Genomic DNA, 22,729 nt, shown 5'->3' on the forward strand with positions numbered 1-22,729 from the left:
AAAATCCTAAAAGATGCATCTTATTCATCATCTTCCTTGAGCTTCTCCCTGTAGGGGGCGCCACAGCGGATCATCCTCACTCTGTGCAGCATCCTTAGTATAGCATATCCAGCGTCTCCTCTTCTGCACATGTGCAAACTTTCTCAGCTTCATCTGACTAAAAGCCACTGCAGATCACACTTCCTCAGACATAAATCAGCAGTCTATCACTTGGATGGTTGCTTCCAATGTAAATTATTTATTTGGACTGAAACCGCCCTTCCAAAGATAATCTGGCCATCTTTGCGCCCTGCGTAGGTCAGCCAATCAAAGCTTTTCTGAATCCACCCATGCATATTTCCTGTTTTTTTCTAATTAAATGTGTCCTTTTGGTGATGCTTTGATTCTCCAAGGTAGCAGCAAAACATCAGAGAACCAATTTAGCCCTAGTAAGTAAAAAGCAGAAACCAAAATCTGATTTTTTATTWTKTTTATTAACCAGGTTCTTTCCTGCTRTAATCTGCAGAACTGCTTCATYTCTCATCACCATTAGCACCACTAACACTGACGTCAGTAGCTGATCAGCAGTTATTTCACGACAGTGTAAAATAATCTAAACCAGACTTGAAGTGTCAGCACCACAATGAATTTACCAGCAACAGAGGGAATATTGTCACCATGCCAAGAGTCTCATGGTAACTCTGGAGGAGCTGCAGGTTGAACAACCTGTTGATAGGTCAACCGCTAATTGTGCACTCAACAAACGTTGCCTTTTTGGGAAGCAGGGCAACAGGAAGAAACAAGCCGTCCACTTGTTGAAACAACACGAGGTTCTGGTCAGTTGATGGGAAGAAAACAGGACAATCCTGGAAGAAATCTGCAGCATATTGGACTGTTAAAAATTAAATCCGCTGACTATGAAGAGCAAGCACATCAGTGCTAAAACGATAATGAACTCCGGATCGAGCTTYGGAGGGAAGTCACGACACAGAGCAGACTTTTGTCTCATCTAACGGACTGTGTTTCCACAGRCGAAGGACGACTCTCATTTCTTTTCTTTTTTCAAATAGCTGAAGCTGTAAAGGACTTTGTGATCCTCTGACACCTGAGAGAGAGACTGATTTAAAACTCAAATGTTTCTGCAGAAAAAGGGAAAAAAAAAAAAACATCTTTCCCAAGCTTGAATGCTCGAGCAGATTTCTGACAGAACCTTCGCTGCTCAGGTGCATCATCATTTATTCCCGGCGTGTGCAGCGAATGTTATCTCTCATTTTCCATCTGCTACCTTTTCCGTGACGCACGGCCCGATCCCCTTTTCTGCCTCCTCTCCTCCGAGTATCAAATTCAAGCTGACATTTTCATCAGCGAATCCCCGTCGCCGTGTTAAGGATGAGGCGTCGGAGTGCGCGGCCCCGCAGAGCGAAACAGTGAGCACTCAAGACGGGAGAAGTGCGCACGGTGCAGACTCATCGCCTACAGACTCCGGCAGAGGGGAGACGTCTCCTCTTTGACTGACAACCGTTGCGCCTTTCGCCCGGATGAAAAATGCCTGGAGGATACTTTATCTCCCAGACTGGAGGATTTATGATCGGTCAGAGCCGAGTGCCGTCCTCCTCTTTGGTCTTGTAAYGGAAGATGAAACAAGATGTTTCAAAAAGAAATGGTTGTTACTCAAGCAAAATTAGGTGCATCATTAGTCATGTAGGAAACAGGTTGGGGACCAAGACAGGACTGGAATTAAGGAAGCACATAAAGGCCATTACACTATTTTTTTTGGTTTGTTTTCTACCAAAAATAAAACCTCTGAGACTCACTGACTCAGCATTTCCCGTTCCAKGTCAGACAGGATTACTATCATCATTTGATGAATGCCGGAAGGTTGATTAAGATTTCTCTCTTTACCTGCTTCGAAGTCAAAAGTTTGAATTGGGTCAAGTATTTTGCATGTCCGTCCAAAGGTGTGTCTCAAATATTTGCCGGATACTTGGTCTGACAGAGCTATTTGGTCAGGTTGRTTACTCTACTTGCTCTCGCACATCGTCTCAGCTCTGCCCACATGTTTTCTATCGGACCGAGATCAGGGATTTCTTTTGGCCTCTCTAAAACATTAACTTTGTTTCCTTTAAGCCACTTTTAGCTAATGTGGTGCTATGCTTGGGGGTCACTATCTATTTGGAAGTCCCGTTTATTCTAAAGTCTAAACTTCCTGGCTGAAGTCTTAAAAAATGCTGCCTTCCTGTCTCCTGCAGCAAAGTACTTGCATGAATTAGGATCTTCTCATGCATGAACTTTTCTCTTTTCYTTCCAAATGGAGAAATTGTCAATTTAGGTTGATCAGACCACAGGAAGCGTCTTTGAAAATTAAGATCTTTGTAATTTGTCCTTTTTTTTATGTTGCTTTTGAGCTCATTTCAGCGCATGAAGAAATGAATTAAAAAGTTTCATAAAGTATGCAAATATCTGATTTAATCAATGTGACATTTTTTGGCCTTTTTTGTTTTTCGGTGATGAATTCAGTTGAATTTGAGTTTGTGTGGTCTTGAATATTCTGTGTCTGTCTTTTTACTTTTTAATTAGCTTTTGGGATTTGTTTCGTGATTCTATTAATTAAAAGTAGAGATGTGCCGATCAGGTTTTTTCCTGCCGATTCCGATCACCCATGATCGCAGATACCGATACCGATCACATAATTATTATTTTTTAAATCATAAGCTCTACCGGTTACATTATGTGGAAAAAGGAACCATGAATTCACCTTAATTTAGACAAAAACTTGTTTTTAATAACTTTTTCCAAGAAAAAAACAAAACAGGCATTGTGCAAATTGTACTGCTATCAGTAATACTATCTTTAACAGACTGAAAACATATGGAGGCTCTGAAGCGGCTAAATAAGAGTCAAAATAAGGACAAGTTCTTTGTCCTTGAGCTTTGGAGATCTTTACCCTCCTCTTCATCATGTGTGACTGAAGACAAATTTGGGTCCTCTGCCATCTTTGTCCAGTTGTTGACCTGAATGTCCAGGTTCTCTCACCTTTTATTCGTGATGCATTTAAATCCCTGGGAAACTGAAATGTACTAATTAAAAGTTTCCACACACCCTGACTCACTTTACCAAGCAATTTCTAAATTACAAAAACAGCTTTAACATAATTTATTTTACAAGTGTTAGGGGTTACAAAATTATGCCTTAATTAAAAGAAGAAAAAAAAAAACAAACGTAAAGAAATAAAGAACAGGGGGAAAATATCTGGTGATTTTCTTACATGGAATTTTTCTTCACTGCTAAATAAATGTATTCAAATTAAAAGTTAGATTTTTCTAATATTTCCAGCATAAGATTACAATACTGTGGTAAAAGATTAATTCATGTTAATACCTTTTTTTTCATTGCCAGTGGTAATGGCTGCAGTACCTTATTAACAACTTGGGGGAAAAAAAAAAAAAAAAGCAAGCAGTAAAACTGAAACATAAAGCGAGARACACGCTGCCCATCAACAATGACCCCTGTGKTTTTACGCCGTCCTGCAGGTCATTCCAGGACTTGGCGAGGCAGATTGACGTGGAGTACGGCACAGTGAGAGACTCCGCCGTCTACGACTACTTCAGGAATAAAGGCACCAACCCTCTGGAGCAGGACAGCACGTACGCAGAGCTGTGGAGGACCATCAGCAAGAACGACGGCATGGACTACTCCGTGTCCAGCCCGTCAGAAGGCATCCGCAAGGTTTGTGTCTCAGTCTGTGGCAAACTTCATGAGTGTAAATCATCGAAAAAAACTAAAAACGAACCACTGAAGGGGCAAAAGAGCGACCAATAGGTTGGATTGTCCGCAGCTGTACTGTACTTAAACGCTTCCAGTTGGGTTTTCTTTGGGAGTATCACATTAAATGGTGTTTTTTAAAGTTTTACTTGTAAAAACTGAAAACCATGTCATTTTCTGCTGCTTGTCTCTTATACAAACTAAGTAAGGTCCACCTTAGTAAATTTAGCAGTGCTACGTTAAAACCGAGGTGACGAACGTCAACAACAACACTATTAGATGTTGGTGTTGGTGTAGTTTTATCTGAAAGATTTTTTTTGTTGCTTGCATTTTACTCTCTGCTGGACCACAGCTAAATTGTCGCATTAGATTAAACCTGAATTAATCTGTCAGACACAAACAGGATGTTTATGAGAAACAGCCTCCAGAGTCTGTGGGGTGGGGGGGAAACTCCCCACTAACTAAACAAAAAAACTCCTGTTATAAATTGGYTGTGAGAACCCAAATTATCGTCAGTAGTCATTTAAAACACGCACGCTCTCCTCATTTCATTCACAACAGGCAAACACACACATTCATCTGTTTATCTATTACTTAATTGCAAGCGCGGTTGAACAATGCATCAATTAGTTAGGCAGTATCCCATGTGCGTGTGTGTGTGCGTGTGAAAGCAGGACCAGTGCCCCGCTGCTGCGCGTTATTATGCTCGTAGATTTCCCAAAAAGCCGATGACAAATTAGTTTCGGAGACAAATCGGCTTTGAACGCATCCATTATTCAGCCGTTTGTGTGATAAACCTCCCCCTGGAACCGCTGACGTTTCCCCCCATCAAACCGTTCTGTACACAGACAGTTTTTCATCTGTTTCACAGGCAGCGTTGGAACCTCCAGTCCTGCAACTGGTTGTTCAGTTGATTAGGATGCACTTCATATGGGCTGAGGCAGCGTAATGGTTTAAAAACAAAATCCTTAMGTTTCTTTTTTTAAAGAGAGAGTCTCGCGTTTACCTTCAAAACGAGGCCAAAATTGATTTTTTGAATTTGTCGAGAGCAACCATGAAATGAAATATGAACGATTGGCCTCATGGAATGGGTCAGAGGGCGAAAATGTTGTGATTCGCCAGCTTTCAGAACCAACTTTAGCAGCAATAGTGCTCACTAGTGTTTTTGACTTTATCAGTTTGTCACATTAAATAATTTGTCCCTCTCACCTTTCCGACTGTTCTTCCTTTCATTGGGGTTTGAAGACATCTGTCTCTGTGCAGCTAACTGAAGGTCCAAGCACAGCATTWTAATCAGGTTTAGATGTTTAATGTTTCTCTGTTACATTTCCTTGTTTTTCCGCCATCACATCCTGACCTCGGTAGCACTTTGGTAAATTTGGATGAATTAGTGCTATTAAGGTGGAATTTAAGGAGCTTGTTGAGTGTTTAGTTTCAAAACGGAAAAGCACGAAGCTCACTTTCCATCCGACAATGGACTCAGTTTGGATTCTTTCTCTTTCCTGTTCTGGTATGGCCCCGCCATCTTTATTACTCGATCAACTGGCTGTGGTTAAAAGGATGACCAACAGCGCTCTTCACTGGATGGCCGCCAAACCGCAACACCAAAAGACGGGAAGCRAACATTATTAGTTAATCGATAGGAATCTATTTTAATTTACTAAACCATTAACTGACAATTAATCATAAATCAATTAATTGTTTGCATCCTTAATTGACCCAGTTTGGAACAAGTCTCAGCTCTTGGACAGATGATCTCACTGTAGTTCTCCAGTTGTGGGACAGCCTAAGATGATATTTGTGAAGCCGATTCACAAATCCGGGCTTCACTTGTTCTGCTTTTCTCTTCCTTTATTCTTGAACATCTTCTCTCTGCTGCGCGTTACTTCAAACGCTGCTAAAGAGGAGTATCTCACTCAGCCTGCAAACTGCGAGCAGTGACGAGATGCGAAGCAGACAGCAGCAGCTGCACGCTGCACATCAGAGGACGGCAACARCATGAAATGATCTAAAAGCACGTCTGTGTGTAACTCCGGAGAGAACACCCCGGACAGAACAATGTGCTTTCATTCACACAGGTCAAAACGGTGGAGGCAGAAAGTCCTGCAGCAGCGCCGCTGATGCAGGGAAAACACCCACGTCCTCATCCACTTAAACCTCACCGCTGCTGCTGCCATTGCTGCTGCCGCTGAGTGTTGTTGTCACCTCATCCTTACCCATCACCTCCGACAGACCGCCTCTGCAGCACAGCACAGACAAAGCCTTCTGTTCTCGGCAACAGTATCACATGTCGGCGTGTTCTTGACACTGTAACGGAACCAAATCCGTTAAACATCAGCTTCTGGCTCATTGCTTGCGGGGAGAAGATTACCTAACATCGGGTTTATCTRTCTTTAACAGGGAGCGAGCAAGARCGCCACACAATATCGCCATAAATAAGAATACCTGCAACACCTTGCAGGAGTTTTATATTCATCTGTCATGGTCATTTATTTCTGATTTATTTTAAGTTTCCTATGTTGGTGATGCATCATGCTTCCACTGCCATGAATGGAAATGATGYAATGTTGTTGTGGTTTAAAACCCTGACTCTGACTCCTGCAAACATCCCACTTGTYCATARGATTTAGAAAAGGGGGAGGGGAAGCAAATGGTTATCAAACCTTTACGTTTTTCTGTCTTGGAAAACRAAACAAGTCAAATAAATCATAAAAACTTCTGACTTGCACTCTCTTCTGAAGCAGGTTGTATATATAWAAAAAAAAMTTTAAAGTTTTTAAAAACAAACAAAAGTGATGAAGAGCTTTGAGGCAGAGATCAACCACARCCAATTTCTGTCCAAACCAGCACCGATAATAAAGGACCCACATTKGSGTGGTTTAGTGTTGTTATTGGAAACATTGTTCGGGACATAAAGGAGAGAAAACGTCAGAGCTGTCACTAGTCTTTGGATGTAGCTTTGGTCAGAGAGTCAGTGCAGTTAGTTGAGATTAGAAGGTCACTAATTTTTAGAAAAGAATGCATTCCTGTCGAMTCAGAGTTCCRACAAAATTGCTTTATTTGAGGTGATAAATGCATTTARCTGAAAGARAGGTTTCTGTTATAAAGCTGATCCTGTTTTCTACCTGGTGTCAGTCRAGTCTGGACCAAATTTGACCAAATTAAAATTTCTACATGGTGTTTTTTTTCTCCTTCGTGCTGYAGGCAAAGAAGAGTGCTTACGCTTTCCTGTGGGACATGGCGGTGCTGGAGTATGCGGCGCTGACGGACGACGACTGCACCATCACGGTTTCAGGAAACAGCATGAGCAGCAAAGGCTACGGCATCGCCATGCAGCACGGCAGCCCGTACAGAGACCTCTTCTCTCAGAAGTGAGTGCAACGACGAGASAGATCATCGAAAWGGACGGAATGCTTCTTTTGGTTCTCCTGATATGGTGGCCGACAGGAAAACGTGTATTTATTTAACATTTTAATATCGGAGCTTTGAGCTGAGATCTATTCCAGTTRTCTGTTGGTGGCTGAATGTGAATCTTCAGCTGACGTGCATCAGGGTTTTAGCTGCTTTAAAGGGCCAGRAAAACAAAGAGGATGATGGAGGTTGAAGGCTTTCTCTTCCCTCTAATTCACGTCGTTGACCTTAAGGGTTCATTATCATCTTAAAAAACGCCCGTGATGATGAGCAAAGGGTCTCACTGAGCCGCCTGTCTCGGCAAATTACGACAGCGTTTTTAACGAGGAGCATTCTTGCTGGAAGACGAAGTGGTGTCACCCCGACTGATTCTTAAACCTGCGTGTTAAAAGATCGGGAGATAAGAAACGCCTCCCCGCCGGCCGCGCTCTCGCTGTTCAATCAATAACGCCTTCGAGGCTGAAGTCAATTAGGCTCACATGAAAGGAGCTCGCATTAAGCCGCGTTGTTGCGAAGAAAACAGGATTACTCACGGTGTGTGAATGTCAACAGAAGTACATGTGCTAATTACTCACCTCGTCTCGGCGAGGCAGATGTCTGAGCAAAGCCGGCGAATTTAAGGAAGTTGGATCATCTTCCTCAGACGCAGCCAGGCGGCTGCAGAGAAAAGTCGTTGTTTTTTTTTTTCTGCCCTCCCCAATCAAACACAAATTGATCCCAGTGAGATCATAAAAAATCATGCAGATTGCTTATAATCTCCGCATTATTACGTCATYAACAGCGAGATCACTTGAATCTGAACACTTTCTCATCCATCTGCTATTGATTTATTTTTTMTTCCTCTTGAATTTGAAGTCATTAGAGCAATAATCCAYCTGCTGCTTCACTTTAAGGAAGTGAACATAAGATGACCACTTTTATTAGGTGTAGAATGTATTTTTGGCATAGTGATATAGTATGTTTTAACATATTTTGTGAGCCTTTAGCTTAAAAAAGTTGAAGTTATATAATACAAACCTGTTTATATGTGTAATTTAAAAGGGACTTATTGGAGAATATAAATGTATTTAGAATGTATTACTAAGAGGCTGAAACTAGAAAGTAAGAAAGCTGTGTCATCTGCATACAGGGAGATTATCTGGCCACAGATGACCTCTTTTTCCTTTCTATGAAAAAACTCATAAATTAAGAAACATAAGATTAAAAAAACTTCTAACACTGGGGAAATCCCGACAGTGAGGATCATAAATGCAGCAAGTAGTTTGAAGAAACGGTAAATGAGGTTTATTCATTACTCTTATCTGGGTTCTAGTCAATAAGATATCATCTAGTATGAACGGTTTTGTAATACAACCTTCAGTAAAGTCAAAGAAAAGTTTTAGAAAAGTCATAAAATTTATGCTGAGAGGAAATTTGTATGTTGCATTAAAGTATTAGGATCAGGTAAACAATTTTTCAAATTTCTATCTTTGTAAGTTAAATAGTTCTAACTAACAAAGACTAAATGTCGTCTGGGTGCTGAACTGTTTTACTTCGCCTTATGTGAAAGAGAACAGTAAAACCTGGACCACAGGTCCAAAGAACTGAGAATGACAATAAACACATTGGCTAAATAAAATATGAAGAACTGGCCTGAGACATCAGCGATCAAGAGTACCAGMAGTAGAAGAATATGTACCGATTGTGTTTCCTAACATGAACATGAAGCCTGCATGAAGGACGCTCTGTTGTTCAAAAACAAAGAAAACATTAAATTGAAAAAATGTTACTTTCAGAACATATCCTAAATCATCCAAAACGTCTTAAAGATTTCCTTTAGCGCGTCACTTGGCGGTACCTTTGTGAAAGTCCCTGCTCAGAAGCTTTGCATTTCGGTGCCAAGAGAACAAATGCTTTGTGAACTTCCAATCACTGCTGAGCGYTCTMACTCTGCAACCACCTCAACTATGTGAACGCCAAAAAACCTGCTGAGTAGGAGAAGTGAGTGACAGGAGCGGGGGGAAAGAGAGAGAGTGTGTGTGTGAGGCGAGTGACATGTGAGCAAAGTGTAAGCGTCATTCTGCTGTTTCGTTTTTTTTTTTCCACCCTGACTGTTGGAGGCTGTGTTCAAAAACACAGGTGTCTGCCCATTGAAATAAAATTGCAGGGATTGGATTTTCTGGAGCAAACTTGATACTTTTGTATTGCTTAGSCCATAGCTAATAAAAATCCTCACACACACGTTTAGACAAATATGTTGCTACGATTAATTATAATGATTTTTCACAAGTCAAATTTCATGGTGCCCCCTGTGGTCACTCTGTGTCCTCGGTGCGTTACGCGCCGCTCGTCACAAACGTATGCAGCTACCACGCAGGAAGAAAAGCATTCATTCATCCCCTTCTTGATGAATTCAGCTGCCAACCAGGTTTCAGTGACACAGGTCGTTTTGGGAGGCATTTTCCACGCACCTGCTCTGGGATTTTCCTCTGTGCGATGGAAAAAAAAACTTGCGGGGCTCAGAAGTCTCTGCTGCCGTGAAGGCTTCTGATGTGACCATAGAAAGTTTGTAGGGAGGGCAGCTATTATTCAGCAGCTCTGCCCCGTTAGAAGCAGCAGCAGGTTTTTGATGTTTGCGCTGCACTGAGGCGCAAACTCCTTAATGCATTAACCATGGCSCGCTCTGTGTCGCTTTGTGAGGATGAAATATACATAAACACCAAAAGGTGGAGGCTCAGTGTTAATATAGATGTCAACACAAAGCATTAGCAGCAGCGACCGCTGTGCTGCGGGTTCTTTTGTTGCTCTGGGAAAATCGCTCTCCGGTGTTTCACACCTCGTAACGCCACAGGCGTCTCCTCGCCAGCGTCGTTTACGCCTCCTCCCACTTTGGCTGTCCTCCTCCCGGCTCCGGCTCCGTGTCCTCCTCTTTCATCCTCCGAGGTCAGGCGCACACTGAGCAACGATCTCATTTCGTCTTTGAGATCGTTCCTCTCTGTATGTGACGAGCCGTGGACCTGAGGGGACGATGAGTCAGCAGCGCCGGCCGGATGGAGATAAAACCTCTGAAATGCAGAAACACTTCCACACAGAGAGGTGACAGATTAGTTTGAGGAAGGTGTCGGCGTCTGAGGCTTTCTAGCGGTTCTCTGAGGGTTAGAGGAGCAAAAAGACAACAGTGAAAGGGCGTTCTCTGTGTTTGCATTCACACTGCTGATGCGACGTCGCTCCCCACAGAGAGTCGGTGGGTATGCGAGTAAACATGACACCATGAATTGCACCAAACATCAGGTATGTGAAGATTGTTACTTTCAGCTCCGTGCTTTCTTCAGATGATTAAAAGCAAAAGTTCAATGTTAAATTTCGTTCGGCTCCGCACACACCAACGAAATCTAGCCGAGTAGCTTTAGCAATTACAATCAGCTCAGCTCCTGCAGAGCAGGGCACAAAGCTGAGGTCAACTGTATCCGAGGAGTTTGGAAAGTTCCCTGCTGTCTGAGGAAAAACAAAAATAATTCTGCAAATACAGGACGCCACAGAAGTTTCTCTTTTGTTTAGTGTTAAATGCTGCTCTTGTTCAGATATTTGAAAAAAATACAGCAAACAGAATCGTTCTAGTATTTTAATTCAGGTAGAGTGTAACACTTTGAGCCGCATCAGGTTTGTATCTGTGATGTAGACTCTGCTACTGTCTCACCGGTTTGGATTTAGTAGTGTGACATGTGGTTTGCTTTTAACCCTTTCATGCATAGTGGTCACCACAGTGGACAGCTTTCTAAAAGCCACTTTTCTTCTGCTTCTTGTGGATTTTTATGTTGTAAATGCACACAGACCACTGACGTGGACACTAGTGCATCATAAAATACACTGTCAACTACTGGCCATCAGCTGCAAATGCAAGAAATTATTTTAGTTAAATCCAATATGGCCGACCAACCCGGTCCCTCTTTATACTGTAGACGACAATTGCAGGTAAAAAAAATATATTGTGACATCAGATTTTTAAATATTTTTTTTAACAAAATGTTTTTCTTACATTTTTTTATGTCTTAAGAAAATAAATTAAAGATTTGGAAAAAAAAATCCTGACACAAAGGATCATAATTCATGCATGAAAGGGTTAAAATGTTGGTCCTTCAGACTTTCATCCCTGATCATTGGGAKGGTCTTTTTGGTGTTTTCCAAACATGGTCAAATCATCTACAGTCTGGATTTATGTAAAAGCAAATATTTTTGCATGTCTCCAGCTGTTGAAAGGAGGAACGGAGTCTGACTCAATGTTTGACAGCGACATTGGTAGCGACATCAGAGTAGTGCTAACATTATAACTGACTAAACCACAACAAACGTGGCTTGTAGACTAGCGCGACCTACATGTATAATGTCTTTTCCCTGCACAAAGTTAGCGGGTCCGACTTATGTTCAGATGTGCTCAACATAATATGGAGCAAACCTGCTACATCGAATAATAGCAGCATATTAATAACTCACTTCTTTCACTTCTTTCACTGTTTAAGTTTAAACGTTTTGATAAACTACGCTAATATTGAGATAGATATGTGGATGGATGAGCTCCAGTCCTCCACAGAAGTTACTGGGTGTGATGTAAACTCTCTGTAAAAGATWAAAAAAAAATCTAAACACAGCCCCCCCTTTGCATAGCAAACAGTATTTAAATTACTTTTGATCCAGATCCAGTCTGAACAGAGAGCTTGCTGTGGTGATCTAAGAAAACATTTTCTCTGTTTTACTCCTCTTTGTCTCGCCTGTCTGGTCCCTGCTGCATGCGGTCGCGTTCGGCTCCGTGTTGACCCCCGTGGAGGTGCTTCCGCTCCTTCTTACCTTCCCTCTTCAATTAAACAACTCCGTGTTTAATTTGTGCCACTCACAGAACGCTGAGCTGCTCCTTATTGAATGAATTTTCCGCTCTGGGCCCGGCCCCGGTTCAGTKGGCGTCCAACAGCCGGAGGCATCTCCTCGGCGYAACGCTCTGGGACTCGAAGAGATAATGTGTCTGAGTGTTAGAATGAGGGCAGGGCTATTGTTCGCCGTAGAAGCCATTATCTCCGCGTTCCCAACCATCATGTTAATACCACATCCCACAACTGCTGTGCTACCTCCATTGCCGGCTGTCTGCCTGATAATCCGGCCACTAAGAACCTTCGCAGACTTTGTAGTTTCTGCTGAATTTGTGCTGCTAAACTGTTTTGTCCTCGGGGTGTTTAGAGGAGAGACTGAGAATGGAAGCCACTGTGCGCTGACCTTCAGCGTGTTGACACTGAGCTGAGCCGATTAAACACGTCACATTAGGCTCTGGTTTTATGGCCTGATTACCTCCTGCTTTATTTCAGAAACGGCATATCTGATGTTTAGACCCACAGCTCTGACATGGATGATTTTCAAAAGGATTGCTCTGAACCTTTCCGTCAGACTTCTAACTTAATTCACAGATGGGTTTATTTGTGTGGATTATTTGGGTTGTTACCAACCTGCAGTCATGATCAGAAATGTATTTATTGAGAATAACATTGTGCCCAGTACTTATTTCATTTCATGTACTGTAAACCAGTAGCCACACGAAGCAACGGGAAGTGGACTAAAACGTCTCTGTGGCATTCCTGTTGTCTCCCTCAGGATCTTGGAGCTGCAGGAGAAAGGCGACCTGGACATCATGAAGCAGAAGTGGTGGCCGCGCACTGGCCGCTGCGACCTCAGCAGCCACGCCAGCGCCCATCCCGACGGCCGCTCCCTCAAGCTGCACAGCTTCGCTGGCATCTTCTGCATCCTGGCCGCCGGCCTCTTGCTGGCCTGCCTCGTGGCCGGATTGGAAGCCTGGTGGAACAGCAACCGCTGCCGGCAGGAGCAGCCCAAAGAGGTGACCGAGCATAGGGCCCGGCGGACGGGCCAGCGGGGGGAAGACACTGCCACACTCTACTTTAAGGATCCAGCCGCAGACGCGAGCCCCGACTTAGTGGAGCTCCAGTACACCCAGCTGTAGAGGAGAGATTTAGGGTTGGTAGCGTTAGCGGAGGAAGGCTGGGGGACAGAGGAAGAGGCAAGGCAGGACAGAGTTAGGTCGACATGCTCTGTGCCTCATTAGCCCAGGCCACTAATTGAAATCAAATTTGGTCTCTTATGATTTAACCCGCTTCATTTTTTTTCTTTTATCCGTCCATCACTCCCCTCTCACCTTGTCCTAAACAAGGACTTCGGCTATTTTTATAGCTCAAATTCTCCAAGCCACAAGGAGCACACAGCATACTCCACCCAACCCCATTACTTCTACTAATTCGCCCATAAAGCAACTTATCAGTGCTTCCCCTCATTAGCTCAACACGCCAGGTTCTGCCTTCCGACACATCCTGCATGTTTGCCGGCAAACCTTCACTCTCACTAAAGCACAGCGTGCACCACAGGCTTTAATGATCGGTCCCCACGGCGACGCCTTTCTAACCATTTAAGAGCCGCTGTTGAATTATTGTTACAAAGCCATTTTCTGTAGTAAAGCTTTGGTAATTTCCCTAACCTAAGGGTTCTGAAAGGAGGTGATAATTAGCCAAGAAAATGAGTGATTGCTCAGGCTGCCGGGGATAACGGTGTCAAACAATGAAACCTTTTTAATGCTTATGGACATTTTCAATTTTACTGAGATATCAGGAGACAAAAACAGTCATAAAGCAGTTTCCATTAGCAGTTACGCCATCAAGTGGTGTCCAAATATTTGTTCTTATTGCTGAAACCCATCTTAATAAGTGCCTGATGGATAATAAATGGTTCTATGTTGTGGTTATATTTTCGCAAGTTGTCAAAGACGCCTGATGAGGATCAACTTTAATGTGATATAATTAGCACAAATCCCTGAGTGGCCCTTGAGTTTTGGAAGGACTTGCTGCTATAAGAAAAGAAAAAAAAAGAAAAAGAAATGAAGGCGAGCGGAGAGCTCAACATGGCACCGTCGGGGCTTTTCTGTGATGACTAAAGCAAGCAAACAAGAAAACAAGCATTCTTCTGCAGCTCGGCTGTGAGCATTTACGCATTAGTCTATTCTGGTAAATGTGTGTGTTGCCAGACGACAGGAATTTTAATTTATTCCTCTTCTTTTTATTATTTACGTCCTGTAGTCTTTTGTTGTGGCTTTACACATAGCTGAAGCTCTTTCAGAGTTTTTCCTTTGACCCATTTTTTTATCAGAATGATAAAAAACAAGACGGATACAATCTAGCCTCTTTAAAAAAAAAAAGAAAACAGTCCTTTTTGGACCCTTGGCTATTCAGAAACGGTTGTTTGCTGCAACATGGACTCTGTTGAAGTTTGAAATTGTACCCAGTCGCTAACATTCAAGGCTTTGAAGCTGACCGGAAATCACCTGCGCCGTAAACAACCGTCCTCAACCCCGAAGAGAGAAATGCCAACCTAAACAAGATGGCTGTTAGTGTTAGTTCATTATTTGGAAGCGTGGAAAACACACACTGAACGGCTTTGTTCACTCCCACCGCTGCCATTACTCAGCTGCAGGCAGACTACAGTTCTAAAAACTCATTCACAACTTCTACTTGTTTGCTGTTTGGCCCAGTTGGCTCGGCTTATTCCATGTTTTTATGTAAGAAATGTTTGATCTTGGTATAGGTACTTTAGCATGAACAGTATGATCTTTGTTTTTTTTCCAGATACTGCTGATATTCTTTTGGCTAGAGCGATGCTGGACGCAATGCACATAGCAGCCACAGTGCCGTACAATGACCGTCTTGGAGAGCTGCCAGTCTTGTACGGGCGTGATGAAGTTGTAAAGTTGTCTCGGCGCTAGTGCGGCCATTTTAAATTCACTGCTATTCGCCACCGTGATATTATTCTACCAGAAAATCCATACGCCAGATTTGCACGTTTTGGGAAATAGAGTTTAAAATATACTAGAGGCGCTTTCCTACTGATTTCAAAGACTAGAAAGGTTCTTCTTTAAAGATATTTAGCATTGTAGTACCCTTTTGTGTGTCAGCATCACATGTTCATTCTTTCAGCTTAGGAGCCTGATTTTTATGATTGAAGGACTTCTAGGTCAGACACAAATAATAATATATAATATATAACAAGGACTCCAACTCCAAAGAGCTACTGATCAAAACATCTGCCTGGCCTGAGACTTTAAGCAGTTTGCTAATATATGCTGTTGCACTCTTCTGATTAACAACCTCGGGAGCAGAGACAACGCAGGTGCTTACTCTTAAAGCTGGGCTGCAGAAATCAATCAGAACACTAACACTCCTTAAAAAGTACACCCAAACGGAATTCAATAAGTTTAGTACAAGGCCCTGCAAGACTCACTCTTAATAGCGTTCTGAAAACTCCAGGCAATCTAAGATTCCCTCGAGGAGCTTACCATTAATGTGCACTCTTGCGTTGACATAACATTGCCGATAAACCAACATAAGCTGCAGAATAGGTTCTTCCTCAAAAATGAAAATTTCTACGATTACACGCGCAGTCAACCATCTGCAAAAAATCRTGTCATAGCTGCAATGCCTTTCAGGTTTAAAAGTGGTGAATAAGTGCAGTGCAACAGAAGAAATGGATGCACGTCAACAGAAACCCATGCAGCATCATTTAGCGACAGAGCTGTTGAACTGAATGCAGGCCTCATTACAACATCAGATTTCACTGCCGCCGCGTATCAGTTTCTTTAACAGTCAAGTCATCTGTCTGTTCACTTGCTCAGATGCACTAACCCTCAATGAGCGAGCCACGCGTTCAATCAGATTTAATTAGAAAATAAAGGGAGCTTGTGTGTCACACAAAAGAAATGGGGATGGCACCATTTAGACATGTTCTTGAATCCACTCACAGAGTCTGATTAAGTTCCACAGTTTTATGTAACGAGAATTAAACAGAGGCTAATTAAACATGCAATTAGCTTCAGTAAATGAATTATCTTGACAGTAAACCGATAACGATGACCTGGACGTTAGCCGAGCCGCAGCGAGGGTAAAACGTCCCATTACGTGTTTATCAGACGGATTAGGACAAAAGCTGGTTAAATGTTTCAGATAGCCGATCCATGTAAAGACGTGAGTTCTAAAAGAACAATAGGTCCTAAGCTGCTCTATTAGTCTCACAGCTGTGTGCAAGTAAGTAAGCTAAATTTGATTTGTATAGCGCCTTTCAAAGATAAAAAAAAAAAAAAACAGTCTCTGTTTTCTTCAGCTGGGTCAGGACTCAGCTGATTTTATATCTGGCAAAGACAATTTTTGTCAAATCTGTAAAAGTTCGAGTTCTTTTTCATTTTTGGACGATGTGAGTTCATTTTTACGGTAGTAGAATACATGCAGGAATACAGTGGGATCTTCAGTGTTACCCCAGAGGTCTTTCAACAACAAGACCCCCTTATTCAGGTGACTAAAACAGGGTTAMACAGGGTTTGACTGACTTGTGCAACAGCAGCTGATGTGTCTACGCCTTTGACCCAGAGCCATGTGCTGCTTCCATGGAGAGCTGGTTTTGTCTGTGGACCAGTATTTAGGTGACAAGCACACAAAAAAAACCCCACACTCTTATACAGTATTTCAATAGCTAATGAGATCTTCAAATAAAATCCAGTAATTAACAGTATGAAATGTGTTTGAGAACTCCAACAAGATGAAAAGTTAGCAGCGCATGCCATCAAGTCCCTTAAAACCCCTTAACGTGCAGCTGAACACCCGTGTGCAGTTTTTCCATTGTATTTTCCAGGGGTGAGGGTTAAGGGGTTAATTAATGTCATTGATGACCTAAAGCACAGAGTTGTGCTTTGATTTTTATTATAAACTGACATGGTAAGGTAATCACATATTGACTAATGCCAAATGCATACAGTGAAATGAAATTTGTTACCTTYGGTGGCTAACATAGCATGAAAATAGCATTTAACATAATGAAAAAAAAATTCTTACAGTCTGAAATGTTAACGCTTCTAAAACATGCCACAGTCTTGTCCATCAGTTTTGCAACAGATGGAAGTAACACTTTTATATCACATATTTATTTCTAAATGGGTACTCATGTTTTACTCACATTTTAATAGTATTTGCTGTTCTGTGCCTTCAAAAATTGCAAGAATATTAGTTTTAGTATCAAGAGGACCCTACTGTCCTCTGAAAAGTCCTTTCACTAAAACTGACGTGACGTAACCAGAGACAGGGTTGGGTTCAGAGCCCAAAACGCTTAATGTGCCGGAGGAAGCTGGAACTGACATCCTCCGCTGCCAGAATCACCTGGTGTTGAGCCGCATAAACCTGAGAAAACTTTCTCACAAGTTCTTTTAAACAAGATAAATAAAAATATCTTTCCATCTTAGCAAAAATGCATGTCAAGACACCCACACATGCCAACCACATCTTCCTGAATAAAAATTTCCCTGTAAATTTGCGCCCTCTGACCTCTTGTCCAGCCTTGGATGTGCAAATGTTGCTTCCTCCAGAGGACCAATGTAGACCGCACAATGAGAGGAACATCAAAAACCTATTTTTTGAACCAACTCGTGTGCGTGAGCAGCTGCTTCATGTTTAAAGCTAGCAGCATTTCAGCCATCAGAATGTAGGAGAATCTGCCTTCTATTTCCCGATGTTTCACCAGGGTTCAGACACAAATTAAAGTCAAGGGGCTGGAGGCTTTAAAATGACAGCAATTTAACCAAGTGCTCTTCCTAGTAGTTTTCCTTTTTATGTTTAACACGCTAATGTTCATGCTTTCCACTCCAGAAATGCCTCCAGGATAAGTGTGGGGATGTCACTCAAAGCACCTAAAACCATTTATGGATATTCCTTCAGTGTATGTTTTGAAGACACTTTACATTTTGAGTAAGAGTCGGATAAAAATATTGCATTTTCTCACTCGCCAACATCTAGAGCTGCGATTCCCACCCCTGGCCATCAAATACCCATGCGTTGCATATTTTAGGGTGAGTCCASTAGACTTGGTTCAATTGGGGACCAAAATGGCARCGTCTGTTTTATATTTTGAGCTGCAGCAGTTCTCGCTCTCCCTCTCTCTCTCACACACAATTTTGGGTTATTTTATTGTGTCAAACAATACAGACCAATTGTAAAACCTGTTCCCCTCCCCCATGCCTGTGGTGGCGCTGCACCAAAAACTACCAAAGGAAGCGACATRAAAACCTCAGAAGAAAACATGTTTGCATTTTCCTTCTTCTCAAACTGCCAACAAAAATGGAGTAGCATCAGATTTTAGCGGTTGTAGGATTTTTGTTTCGTCTTTGGTAAAAGACTACAAGCCATTTCTCCTTCTACCGCTAGATTTATCTACCCAAAAGATCCTGTGGTGTAGTTCGCTTCCTGCTTTTAAAGCAGTCTACATCCACATATGCATCTGAATTGAGCCAGAGTTCACTTCAAACTGAGACATAGATTTTTAGGTGGACCAGAGTTCGCCTTTTCTTGGTCCACATCAGAGCTCGATTGCACATTCACACATCCCCAAATGAACCAGACTTTACTGACAAATGGACTTTTACCCAACCTGCACAGTTCAGGGCAGAGTCAAATATTTGACCAGACCCATAACGATGCCAGAACAATCTTCTTCATAGATCTGCATATCCTATTAATCACAGAACTGCCATAATGCCAGGAGACAACAAACGTTGGACCCTCCATTGAATCTTGCTCACGTGTTATTCCCCAAAAGAACAGTTGCTCAACCCCAACCACTTGCTTTACGTCTAAAGTATAATAAAGATAAGTTTTTGGCATTTTAAGTCAAAAGCTTTGTCAGCATTCTGAATCACATTTGGACAGAACGCAGCAATTATACAACACGAGGGGTTGTGATCTTGACGGGTCATCAGGATCTAAAACCAAACCAGCTGTCAGACCCCTGTAGCATGAACCTGTAGTGTATGCTGTGTGTTGTGGTGTCAGGACATGGGCTGAGTTTCATCTCCAGCCACAGGCAGAATAGATCTGCACCATGTGACCTCTGTCAAGTGACTGGATGAAGCTTTTGATGTGGATCCATAAACTAAAGTGTGAGCAGGCAATTCTGTGTCGGCCTTTAGCGCCCTTGTCTCTTTAACTCCTACCTGTTGCTGTCACTGTGTCACGTCATGCTGCAGATTATATGTCAATGTGGACACCCGTCTTCTCTCTCCTCTCCCTCTCTTCACCTCTCCTCTTCATCTCCCTATTTACACTTGACTGTCTATGATCTCGTGCAGGTCACTAAGGATTACAGACTGGCAAGGGTTTCTGGTCCATTGACATATAATGACATTACAACTGCTTCATCGGAGGGGAGGAGGGACATTTGGACAGACAGAGAGAGAGGCTGGGATGAAGCAGAAGCAATTGATACAGGTCAGATTAGAGCTCATATGCAACCATCTGAATAAACCCGAACAAAATGATCGATTTCTGTGCCGTCGCAGAGCTCTTTGTTTTTTTATTTTAGGTGGACTTATTTCTGGTATAATCTGAGCAGAAATGTGCTGATTGAGGCGAGCAAATCTTCCAGTTCTTAATCTTAAATCAAGCCCAGTATTCACCTAAAACACTTCCATCAGTTAGGAGAAATTAAACTAATTTCTTGGAAATTTTAAATATAAACGTTTCCAAAAAGTGGTTTTCAGTTAGTTTTTTAGCAGCAGCGAATTATAACACAACAACCTAAACTTTTTACCAGTCTCCTCTGTTCATCAGACACTGACTGGGATCATCTCACCAGCCACAGTGATCCTTCCTCCATGAGAACCCCTCCTGGTTGTTGCATTATTTTTGTGTTTTTTCCCCCCTCTTTTATGTTTTGTTTGATCATCTTTTAAGTGTGTGAATGAATTTCAAACGGCTCACCTCTGACCTTTCTCGCTGCTGTTTCAGGATTGGTGAACAAATGCTGAACGTGTTAGCATTAAACCGTGCTTTAAGGCAAGCTCGGTTCTTATAGGAACAAGATCTAGTAGAGTATATTTGCTTTATGAGGTGTGGTGGGGAGTGTAAGGCTTTTTTTTAACCCAGTGGGCAAACCTGGACTAAAAAGGTTTTGCCAGTAGGGGAACAAACCTGCTTTGGTTGTCTACTAACAAGACAACCAACTTGACCAACTTGGAGAATCTGCTGCAACCACTGGTGTTTCATTATGAGACCTTAAACAAAAGAAAACAAACAAAAAAAATCAGTTTTCCTTCAGGAAGTTCTCTTCAGTCGATAACTACTTCAAAACCCACCGCTCTTCAAACCTTTGCAAGAGATCCTTCCTCCTAATGGTGAAAAAAACTGAAAATGGCTTACTAAAAAAATCAATTTACTTTTAGGATTAAAAAAACATAAAGTAAAAATAATTAGCTACCACAGCTTTATTGGGGGGTTGGGAGGGATGTCAGTTTACAGATTTCTTCTGTTTTTGGTAACGCTTTGTTTATATCCTGAAGCAATGCAGAAACAAGTACTCTTACATAGGTTGTTGCAGATTTTATTGCCTTTCCATTTACTGTTGATGTAAAGCCTTACACTATTCCTAACATGACCTCTGCTTGTATTATGCATCTATTTAGTGACACAGAGGTATTCCTTCCCACCTTCCCCTGTAATCTGTGTCTAATTATTTTGAATGGAAATTATGGATCTGAAGATTAAACTCATAACACGAAAACAGAGTTATTATAAAAAACATTTTGCCTAAATATATCTGACAATCAAGGCATCCGAGGTGTGAATGTAAAAAAAAAAAAAACATCACAAGCTTTATTTACATTAGCAACATCAGTCTTTGACAAAAGCTTTCTTTTTCTTCAATGTTTTTTTTTCTGCCAAATTCTACCATAAAAAGTTTATATAGCTGATAGCTACTGTGGGTTAGACTGTCTAATTTTTTTTTATCATTGCTATCAATTATACAAGATTGTATATACGCAGTTCCAAAAAACAACAACAACAAAAAAAACAATCTCAAATACCACAAATTCGGGTTCCCCTGAAATAGAGTAACAAGTTCATTTGTCTTTTATTTTTTTTAGGCATCTGTAAAAAGCACTATTTCTTTGGAGAGAGGGATATTTTGCTTGGCACCCAAAGAGAAGATAGATCATCATCTCAGAGATAGTGACAGCACAGTAAAGGTTGATGTGAGGCAATGGGCCAGTTAAGAAACGGCTCCTCTGGTGAAGAGTTAAAATATTTCACAAGACCACTCGAATCTACAACGAGCCAGAACCAATCAGAAACTCTCCTTATCGCTTTTGAGCACAAACCACTCCACGGTTACTGTATTTACAAAGTGGCAGGAGGCAAAACGATTTCAAATGCCCTCCCACTGGGACCCCTTATTACTGGAGTTGTTTGTTTTCAAAATTAATGGAGGCTTTCACACAGCTGTTGTTTTGTTTTTTTTTGTTGTTGTTGTTGTTCCCCCCCCCCACCCCTCTCCATCTGCACTTACATCGCCTGTCCGACTTTTAACAACCGGCTGAGGTTTAATCCCGGGCATCTATTTATCTTGGCTGGCTCCCAACCTGACGCTCCCAAAAAAAAACCAACATATTTTTAATGAGGTGCCAGTCTGCCAGAAGAATAACCAGGGCTGAGATGTTTTAATTGGCTCAGAGAGCTGTTCTTCGAGACTCGAGTGGGATCATTCAAACGCACCTGCAGCCTGCTCGAGCAACACCTTCTATCAGCAAAAGTTGAAAGCGGGTCTTTGCGAAGTCCTCACCGACACCTTGCTGCTTTAAATTTAGATCTTTGCAACATTTAGGTAGGAACGCCTCTGGATTCTTAACTCATTTTTTACCAGAGGAAAAACAATGCTGTAGAAAGGCTGCTACAGGCGGGGTTGAGGGGTAGGGGCTGGGGGTGCATGCCTTGGTTATGTGTAAAACATTGTGCCTCTGAAACAAGACGGGACCTGAACGTGTGCGCCTTAATACGGAGTGCGGATGTAACAATTGCATTGTGTCAGTGTGACTAATACCGTTTGTCGAGTTGAATCTGATCCTGGAGCCGAACGGGGCTCGTGTTCAGGAACTGACCTCGTGTGCTTGTTGGAAAGTGAATAAAGTTGCTTTAAATTCTCCCCAAACGCCGAGTGGCTGCGCTGTGACTGCACATGCGGCGAACAAACATCCATGAAGGAAAATCTGGACTCAAAGCCCCCAGGCCTGCTTAATATGCGGGTCATGCCTTCCCTCTCTCACTCCCTCCTCCTCTCACCCCCGCCTGTTTGTCCTTTACCTTCCCTTAACCCAGTGTACTGAAGCAGACCTGCGGTTCAACAGAGAAACACTGAAGTGTCTATTAATGCCTAACAAGTATGCATGACTGCAATCAGTGGGAGATGCAGCGTCAGCCAATGTTTTGATTAAATTGTTCTGATAGGGAACCGATTCGGCAGTCCTGCTGCACGGAGCCGATCGGCTCCAAGGGCAGGGAGGAAACGCACGCCACGGAGGGGAGAGAAAAACCTGGAGAAACAGTCATAAATCTGAAAAGCTTAAACTTTTATGTGTTTATCTGACACATGAAGGTTTTGATAAATCTTTTAAGGAGGAATAAAAGAGCCATCATGTTTAGCAAGAAGCTAAGCAACCGCAGACAGCTCTCCAACAAGCTCCTGCCTGTCA

The 22,729-nt window shown here is 42.2% G+C and overlaps 1 protein-coding gene and 1 long non-coding RNA gene across 2 annotated transcripts in view; one reads left to right on the plus strand and one right to left on the minus strand.

Annotated features, from left to right (window-relative positions):
• Window positions 1-22,729, plus strand: part of grid1b (glutamate receptor, ionotropic, delta 1b) — a 457,252-nt gene that overhangs the window by 427,301 nt on the left and 7,222 nt on the right. Inside the window, exons 13-16 of the mRNA XM_008437664.2 lie at window positions 3,510-3,705; window positions 6,946-7,112; window positions 12,766-13,006; window positions 19,334-19,472. Of these exons, the coding sequence (XP_008435886.1) occupies window positions 3,510-3,705; window positions 6,946-7,112; window positions 12,766-13,006; window positions 19,334-19,472 (743 nt within the window). The remainder of the gene's footprint in view (window positions 1-3,509; window positions 3,706-6,945; window positions 7,113-12,765; window positions 13,007-19,333; window positions 19,473-22,729) is intronic.
• The window catches only part of LOC103481877 (uncharacterized), a 114,430-nt gene continuing 104,715 nt past the window's right edge, over window positions 13,015-22,729 (minus strand). Inside the window, exon 4 of the long non-coding RNA XR_536353.1 lies at window positions 13,015-13,123. This is a non-coding gene — a long non-coding RNA (uncharacterized LOC103481877). The remainder of the gene's footprint in view (window positions 13,124-22,729) is intronic.

This window comes from Poecilia reticulata, linkage group LG19 (assembly GCF_000633615.1).
Source record: "Poecilia reticulata strain Guanapo linkage group LG19, Guppy_female_1.0+MT, whole genome shotgun sequence".
In the NCBI taxonomy this organism is placed as follows: Eukaryota; Metazoa; Chordata; class Actinopteri; order Cyprinodontiformes; family Poeciliidae; genus Poecilia; species Poecilia reticulata.